Genomic DNA, 9,487 nt, shown 5'->3' with positions numbered 1-9,487 from the left:
AAAAGAAAAACAAAAATGAGGAATAGGAACACAAAGAGAAGGAAAGAAAGCTAGAAAGGGGAGAAAAGTGAAACATGGTGATAACAACGGAAGGGTCGTCCAGAGATCAAAGGCATGCAAGGTCTGATGACTGAAGAGAAAAAGCAGTTTTCTCAATCTTCCTGTCCTATATGCAGCTCTTAACCCCTTCCAACTACTGCAGAGAAGTATTTTTTTTAAAGTCTCAGTAATAGTAAAAAACACTGTTTTCTTGTTTTGAGGATAGAGAGAAAACCATGAAAAGGTAAGAGCAGCCCCAAAAGTCAAAGTATGCTTCTGCTACGCACTGCTGTGTAGCGCAGAAACGGATGAGTGATGACAGTCAGGACAGTCACCCTGAAGCGGCCCCAGGGACACAAGCTGGTGCCACGCTCCAGGCTCCTGGGCTGCTCCGTGCCTGCAGTAGCATCCCCATGCCATCCTGAAGTCTGATAGGTAGACCAGAAAGCAAGTGAAAAACTCTCACAGTGTAGTATTTTTAAAAAGTCCCCATACTTCACAGCTGAGTCAGGACTCAAGATTATCCACCTCATCAGGTGAGGACCTAAGGAGCACTGGGCACGTTCTCCTTTCCGAGGACACACACGGTCTGCAGGATGCCTCACTGCAGGCCCAATGCTGCTTGTAAGAGAATCTTCACAACAATCTGACCCATTACTGTTGTCCTTATTTTACAGGAGGGAAGAGGTCATAAATTCGTAACTTACAACCACTGCGAAGTTCAACACCAGCATCAGAATTTAAGAGTTCTTGTCTCTGAGGACTGTGCTCACATCTCTGCACTCTATTTACACCAGCGAGAGAAGGTTCTTTTTTTCACTAGAAATAAGGTGTCTCAAAGTATCATAGGGAAAAAAACCCCCAAACTTTTAGATAGAATTTGGCATTCTAGCCAAACATTTTAAGAGATTTAAATTGCAGCAAGTTCTGCAACAGAAATGTTTCCATGGTCCAATGCCTTCTGGTATTTCAGAAAAAAAAAAGAATCTGAATAGAAAATCTGACCTTTTCAGTAAGAAAATAAACACTTCGACTCCATTCCTTTTTTGGGGAAAAAAAAGAGTACAGCCATGACAAAAAACACCCCCCATTTAAAGCCTTTTCATTCAAATAGGAAATAAATTTGAAACCTTGATAGTTGTAAAGTGGAACTGAAGGCCTTTGGTCAGCTCTTTTTTATCTCTTGAAATCTCTTTGTGACACGTATCAAAAAGTTTGACCACCCCTGATATATGTACATATTAGCGTGTGCACTCAGTCTTTGAAATACAGTGTATGAAATTGCTCACAGCACATTAAGAATGCTCAGCAATGTGCAATTTTAGGGTCGCACTTTATGCCATAAGACACATTGTACTGTTAGCAATCTTTTTTCTCTCACTAAGCACACATTATTTGAGTTTTCTAGTTGAGCATACACCTAAATGAATTTTTACTTTTTTTTAAAGCAGGCCATAAATTATCATCAAAGACTAGGGTCTCAAATCAGCTGTTATTTGAAGACTGTCTGCTTCTTCTCAAAGTCCTATATCATCCTTACATCAATATCCTTTATAGCAAAGCATGAATTCAGAGGATATAAAACCTACAAGTCCAATTAAAAAGGCATCACATACAAATCGCATGTTGATGGTAGCATGGTTTTTTTAAACAAAATTCTGTCCTCTCGCAGGGTTTTTGTGTGACCTTTCTTAATTTCCTTAGTTTATTTTCCTTTTCAAAGACTTTCAAGGATGACTGCTTTTCATCCATTTTTTCCCCAACTGAAAAGGTGGTAGCTGCCTCCACTCTACTACACCCTCTCTTTCACTCCCTCTACAGGGGGTTGATCGACCCGTCCTTTAAAAGGGGGAAAAATCAGCTTTGGGGAGCGCCTGTCAAATAAGAAAGTTGCACAGGGATGTGACTCTACGTATGTGTGTGTGTGTGTGTGTGTGTGTGTGAGAGAGAGAGAGAGAGAGAGAGAGAGAGAGAGAGAGAGAGAGAGAGAGAGAGAGAGAGAAATCAAATAAAATCCAGAGCTGAAAGAATAATTCACTGTATGTAGCATAGTAGAAAAATCATGATGAAGTCCTGAGCTAACTCACATAATGCTTTCAGGAATCAGAAAAATGACACTGTCAAAACACAACATTAGTTTTCAGAAGCCTCCAGGCAAAATTTTATTTATTTAAAGTTAGCACCTATTTTAATAACAAAAAAGTGGCAGCATATTCTACATCAAAGAAAAAACTTTTCCTAATGTTTCCATTCCTCTTGTGAAGTACCGGAGCTCAAGGAGTGGAGCTGTCTTTCTCTAAATAATTACGTGAGTGGCAGGATCTCAACCTGAGAAAGCTTTTTGTCTGCACTGGGGACTGCAGCACAAAGAGAATCACGTTTGCCTTGCCTAATCTGAGCAGCAATATGAGATATTCTGACTTTTAGTATTTAAATAGTTAGTTTTAAACAAGATCCATAACAGTGAAAGGCAAGTCCTGAATCAACATCTTGGCACACTGCGGTTAGTGCCTTGACGAGGGAGCAGCACAAACGAGCAGCACGTTCACGGGCTGTAGCGCTCCAGTCAAGACTTATTAATTAGCCGCATTCCTTGTGGCAGTGCCCAGGAGAAATGTCCCCTAGCAGCGGGACGGCACACAGCTGGTGGCTCCTCTAGCGCATTCCCCTCATCTCAGGCATCCTCAGCTCCAGATGCCAGACCAAAGCGTGCTGCTGGAGCAGTCAGAGCATTTACCGTTTCAGACTGTGTTGAAAGGATGAGAGGTAGCTTTTAAAGTGCGCTTCTGGATCTCTTTCCTGAAAACTCTATTTATTCCTCTTTGTTCTTCACACATTAATCTCTTATAGTTACAACCAGTACTAGTGAGAAGGCAGTCCGGGGTCCGTTCCTTCAAAGATGTTCTATAAATAAAGAATAACCCCTTTAGGTCCCGAGACCTGTTGTTGCCTTTTTAGCTTGGCTTCCCACCGGTTCCTACTAGCACCATTCCTTTGGCACTGACTTCTTGTCTGCCTTGCCTTTCTATTATTTCATATCATTTAACACCTCCTGCTTTGAACCTTTACAGATCCAGCTCCGGCGCTGTGCAAATTTGGTTCAGTTACAAAAGGCTCTACATTTGCATGTATCTGGGTCTTGCTGCAGAACGGTTGGGTCTGTGTGGGAGTAGGACTGAACTTTGCTGCAACAAGATAACGTTTACATCCGAGAAACCTATTTCTTCCTTCTGGGCCCCTGTTCTCCTGTAAGCAACAAAATAAACTGCTGTCAAGGCAGCTATCAACACAACCATGGGAGCCGGAGAAAGTCAAGCGGTGCTTGCATGAACTCGTACCCCTAATGCAACGTCACGACTTCTATCTCGGAGAAACGACATCTTCCTTGTAAAGCAGGGTTGTGGCAATGGTACAATGTACCAAGGACAGTGTGGTTACTGTCAGCAGGAGCTGCTGAAGGAGAATACAGACTGCTGCCTGACAGAGCCCGGACAAGGGATTTTTCCTCTCTACCGCGGCAGAATCTAAAGTGGAACAAAGCTGCTCATGAGTAACAGAAAGTAGTAACGCCAGCTGCCTGGTGATGTGGCTTTGAGGCTGAAGTCTCTCTGTGGCTGGTAAACGTGCTTCTGCCAAAGCACACACCCCTCCTCAGGGACTGCGGAGAGCGGAGGAGCTCTTCTTCCAGCAGCGCAGCCGCCGAGACCTGTCTATGTTCACGCCGCGCAGAGGAGGCCTCCAGCGTGTGCGTGGCTGCCCCAGCAATGGCCCAAGCAAATTTTATGCGACGGACTTGTAAAGCAGTTTGGGATCGTCAGGGATGAATCATACTGTAAAATGTATCATTAATGTTACTAGATGTATTACAGACTTCTCCTGTGATCTGAGACTGCTGCAGGCAGCGTGCTGGGAGAAAAGCTCTCCAGATTGTGCTCATGCAAATCGGTATCTGCGATCACATTCATTATGGTTCCCACCACAACATTACTTTCACACTCTTGTGTGCTGCTTGCTCAGTCTAAACTTTTTGTTATTGCAGGTTGTATGACTACAACATAGCATCTCTTTGCCAACACCTTTGCAAGGGTGAGAAAACATTATTTCAAAGATACAAATATGGAAATAGAGGCACAAGGAAACTAGTGGATTTGCTTAAACTTAACCGGCAAAGGGCTGATGTGATCCTAACCTATGTCTCCTGCCTCTGGAGTCCCCGAACAGTTTACTTGATCAGGGCAGCTGTCAGTTTGTTCAGGGCGTTTAGTTCAGCTCATCTTTTTGTTTGGAAACATTATTTTCTTCTGAACTGGAGACCTGCATACGTTAGAGGAGAGCAGGAATTTCTGAAAGCTGGGAAAAGCAAAAGTGAAATCTGACCTATTTTGAGCGCATCCTGTTTTTACTGTGGACAGTAGGTCTTGTCAACTGGGTTAAATTATGCAAACAGTATTTCAAAATGATTTAGGGTTAAATGATACAATCACAGAACAACAATGTAATAGGAAATGGAGGATAAGCAGACATATGCAAGAAATGGTTTTCAAACATTGTGAATGAAATGGAGAGTCAAGGCAGTGACATGGAGGCTGCTGCCAGTGACATATCCTGTGAGAAGATCCTCTGAACAACCTGGTATATAGGAATACAGGGAAAACGCAGACAGTGCTCTAAAAAATGAGAAAAGCAGGAAACCACAGGCCAAGCCTAGCCATGAATTAATCCAACAAAATTCAAAGCCAAGAAACTGTGAGCAGTGAGTCATCAGTAAAAGGGCACTTGCATGTAACATACGGGTTCAGTTCACAGGTACCCAGTCTGTTTTTTAAAATTAAAATTTAAAATATGTCAAAAATATTCAGTGTTCAGATGAAAGTTAAAAAAAAGAAGCTTTCAAGATCTCAAGTCTGTATTTTGAATGTTTGGCTAATACATCAACACGGGCTAGCTTGCCAAAAATATTAAAATACAACTAAAGAGATCATAAATTAGTAAATTGTCAAGTATTCTTAATATGTATTCCCAATGCCAGACATTTATAATAGGAAAAGCAGGTTACTTAAATAATAAGTGCCAGTTAGAAAGCTCAGGACAGTTTAACAGACAGAAGAAACTAGGTTTGCTTCAGCAAACCCATCCTGAAAGAAGTAACGAAGATTTAACTTGGACACAAGAAAAGTTTCTGTATTTTAGGATTTCAGTGTTCATTTAGAGAACTATTATATCATGCAATACAAACCTTTTATTACATCATTGCATTCATTTATTTGAAAGAGAAGTTTTATTCAATCACTGTATTTTGATAGACTAGACTACTGCACATAGTCAGGGGATAATGGATGGAACAGGATGTCCTTGAAGGAGAAGAGCTGCTTCAGATCACCTCCTTAATACCCAGGAGACACCCTGCTTCCAATGCCCGCCAGACTTCTGCAGGCTGAGAGGAGAGATGCACCAATGCTATCTGGTGTAACAAATCAGCTCCTGAATCACCTAACTATAAAACTCACAGGGAAAAAAATTAAATAAGCTCTGCTTAAAATATCTCAGTGTCATTTTTATATCTATTTAGGAAGATCAGCTCTGGTGCCTTTATAGCAGCTTAGCCATGTGCACTGTAAAGGCTCACTGGTACTGCAGCCATCACTGGGGTTTGAAATGAGTAAAACACAAAGTTATTAAATCAGTTTTGGTCTTGCAGTCACATTTGGTCAGTTCACTTTAACTTGCTTTCAAGCAATTAAAGAAATTTATATACAGAGATTTTTAAAAGAGGCAAGAGATAGAATTTCACTGACACAGAGACCTATAACAAGACACAGATTTCTTTTTTTTTTAAAAAGAGAAGAAAAGATATGTAAGCCATATTCTGATACTTGTTACAGCAGAGAAAAGAAAAAATAAAACCTCAGGTTACATTCTCAAAGACATTTTCCCGCCTATTACATAGCCCTTTTGTGTTCTGAATGCTGGAACCTAGATCAGCCAAATTTTTGTGTCATAATATGCACACAAGATATTTTTCTGCAGGCTTAGTAGAAATCAGAGAAACAGAAGAATTCACATATATATAAAGCCGTCAAAACCACTATCTTTGCACAGTATATGAATTTCCAGTCTCAAGATTAAGACCTGCTGGGGTAAACACTCAGCAAAGCTAGTGGGGAAAAAAAACCCCAAACCACAACAAACCTCGCATCTGTAGATTTTGAGTATTAGTTGTGTTTCCCTCTTTTCACTAAAACAGGTGTGGGGGGGTGTGTGTGCACACGCAGCCATCTCCCCACCTCCCCTCTTCAGCTAGCACTTATGTTACAAAGAAAAACAGCTCTGGGAAACAAGTTATTCACAGTAGGACCCAGTAATTATGCTGAAAGTACAGCAGCATAAGGCAGATAAAATGGTATTATTTCTTTCTATTATAAAAGTCTTAGGTCTCTTATCTGGAGCAGCACTCTACTCACCTACCTTGTACATCAATGTCGAACAAATTGCCTTGTTCATACTTAAAATACCGCAGACCCAGCTTACAGTTTTCGTTACTCACACCACTTAGAAGCTGTACGAAGCCTCTCAAGGAGAAAAAGTCAGCAAACTGTTCTTTTTTAGCTATTCACAAAATAAACCCATTGAAATTTCTGTTGTCTTTATAAAGGAAAAGGTTTGCTTTCTGTTGAGGAGAAAAACCCACGATGACACTTTTTCAGACCAATGCATTCTGTTCCCATTTTTCAATGCACCTCTACTGGGTAAAAAAAAAGGATAGTTTGAGTCAAAAATCTTGCAGGAAAACTTGCAGGAAAAGCTGGTTTCTTTAGCAGCAAATATCCTGGCACCTTAAAACACGCAGTACAGTACAAAAGCCAAGATAAACATGTTTGGGTATCTTTTTTAAACTCACTATAAAAAAAATGACTGCTACAGGAGACATAGTCAAACTCAGGCCATTTCTATGGCTTCCATATAATGTCTACGAAAAATTAAACTTCTCTTATCTCTCTGAAAGTAGTGTCTGCTTCTCTTTTCCTATTTCAGTCCAGCTTGTGTCTCTGGTCTGTGGGCACTCCACACTGAAAGAAAATACTGGTACTTCCAGGGAGAAGTAAGAAAATGATTTGGCCTTCTAAAGGAGTAGAATGCAAACAAACCAGGCACACCAGGTATTAACAAGTTCTTTTCTGATCGTGGGAAAGAATAAGGATCAAATGAGTTTAAGTCTAACCTAAAAATGATACTGAATGCTAAGGAAATAATGTATTGTTAACAGATTCTTCCCTTTTTTCTTAAGAAATTTAATTGAATACATGCATGTATTTATACACTGGTATATAAAAAGCTCTTCGCCTCCCCCTTCCTAAAATATTTAAGTAACTCTGAAAAAAATAGTTCTTACTAAAGAGGATGGCAGCTCTGCTTATTACTTGATGCAATGGTAAGGAACAATGACATTTTACAGTCTCTATTTTCAAGTAATGATCAGCATAACATGCTGAACACACAAAGCATCCAACAGGGAGATCCTCTTATCTTTAGTCACTGGCTTCGTATCACCTTCTGCCAAGTGTGTATCTGGTAGCGGGTAAGAAAACGAAGCTGGAGTGCGAAGTCCACCTCTTAGTCACCCCAATGTAAACTTACGACCATGCAGCTGACTTCTGTGGAGGTATCTCTGATATATGCTGGTGTAAGAGGACAACTGGAGTGCTGGTCCTGTAGCTCCAGTGCTCACACACTGGAAGTGAAGCAATGAGAATATATAGATGTAGAACACAGGCAAAGGTTTGATACACTTTTCTGAAAGTTTAATTTTACAGCCTTTGTCTGAAAATAAGATTTCACTACAGGGCCTTACTGTCTCAAGCAAAGTCCAAAAGGCTTTGTCTCCTATACTAACCTTATACCACGCTATGAGTAAAATGTTGCAATGAAATTGATAGGAGCTTCACCTCTCTGTCTGAGCTTGTTTTAATGAAAGCAGTGCTAAAACTCCGTCTGATTTTCTGGAGCAGACTGAAGCCTTGGGAAATACTGGTAGCTCTTTCATAAGAGCTGTTTACCAGATGTAAAGAACGAGGATGCCCACTATTGCCTCAGAATGCAGGATGGCAAATCCTACTGCCTGGCCATCACCTCCATTATTCACTTTGGTAAAACCTGCATCCTGAATGCTCCTCTGAGTAATTCTTCCCCAGTGCAAAAAAAGGGTTAAAATCCCGCCACAAATAATGTCTTCATGAATTGGCCTGAAGTCAGTAAGTTCAACATAGAATTGAAAGGAATCAAGTGTTTAAAACAATGCTGGAGCTAATGTTCTGATTTCACCTCCATCCAGAAGATCCAAAATTATAATGTTTATTATAATCAGGCCTAAATCTATCAAACAAAAGAACTGATGTGATCAGAGCAACTGACATCTCCCAAAAGCCACCTGCTGTTACCGGAATGCATCTAAAAATAAGTGAGAAAAAAGCACAATATCTTGAAAAGAAACCTGTATTGTTCATACAAAGCTGACTCTGTCACATATCATGAGGCATCATTAACAAGCTAAATATGATTTTGCTTAAATCAAACAATATTGCTTAATGAAAGTATCCAACACAGTTATGATCAATTCCTTCCTTTGTTCTTTCCTGGATGGAATGTGTTTTGATACCAACTCATCTCTTCTAAACTGCTAGCTTAGCCAGCATGTTACATGAATAACTTCCTTGCCAGGTAAGTCCACCACAGGTACTAAAATCAGAGCTGGGGTCTTCTTGCCCAAATATTTTTCCAGGTATTCTTGCAGTCCTAAAATAGAAACAAAACAATTAATGAATCCTCTTTGTCTCATTTTCTATTGTGTCCTATTCCTTAAAAATGATTTCTAAATGCCTTTTTGAAAATTATTGTGGAGCAGCAATTAACAAACAGAAGTAAAATGCAATTGTTGAGTTTGCACTTTATATAGAAGGAAGAATCACCATCTCCCACCTCCTCATCAACTAATTTGAGATTAACTTTACACGTCGCCTAAGGCCATTATTCAGCAAAACCATTAAAAGCATGTTTCTCAACCTTGAGTGAGTGGTCTGTTGATTACAGATATAGCAAGCTGAAACTAAGTGCAGGTAGAAAAAATAACTAAAGGCCAGCTGAAATTCAGATCTTTGTAATTTTTTGTATGTGGATGATCAGCACGTAGTTGTCTATAAATGAAATTCTGCTCTCAAGTCCCTCTGTGGTGCATCAATGCACTAAAAGTTACGCAGGCCATTTTTAAAAACATTACGAACATGATTTCAATTTGAAATCAATGGAAGCATTCTGTGTTGAAGATATAATGGAGGAAGTCCAGGGATGGCAACATAAATGACTACATATCTAGAATTACAGAGAGATTCAAATGGCTAAATATACATAATCTGGCTATAAAGAGCTCTAAAGGGACTGGTATGCGTGGCAGAAG

The 9,487-nt window shown here is 40.0% G+C and overlaps 1 protein-coding gene across 8 annotated transcripts in view; it reads right to left on the bottom strand.

The window, feature by feature from the left end:
* Positions 1 to 2,209: 2,209 nt before the first annotated feature.
* Positions 2,210 to 9,487, bottom strand: part of DPH6 (diphthamine biosynthesis 6) — a 239,179-nt gene continuing 231,901 nt past the window's right edge. For 4 of the 8 annotated variants that reach the window (XR_012764649.1, XR_012764646.1, XR_012764645.1 and 1 more), the window contains exon 16: positions 8,746 to 8,829. Coding sequence is in view for 2 of the 8 variants with exons in the window: in XM_075427387.1 (XP_075283502.1) it covers positions 8,714 to 8,829 (116 nt within the window). In the remaining 6 variants the exon portion in view is untranslated. Of the gene's footprint in view, positions 8,830 to 9,487 lie in introns of all 8 variants that reach the window. The other 4 variants (XM_075427387.1, XM_075427391.1, XM_075427390.1 and 1 more) reach the window with 3 other exon arrangements.

The sequence above is a fragment of the Opisthocomus hoazin genome, chromosome 7 (assembly GCF_030867145.1).
Source record: "Opisthocomus hoazin isolate bOpiHoa1 chromosome 7, bOpiHoa1.hap1, whole genome shotgun sequence".
NCBI lineage: Eukaryota > Metazoa > Chordata > Aves > Opisthocomiformes > Opisthocomidae > Opisthocomus > Opisthocomus hoazin.
The sequence above is the reverse complement of the archived record's forward strand: the minus strand, read 5'-3'. Positions and strand labels throughout refer to the sequence as shown.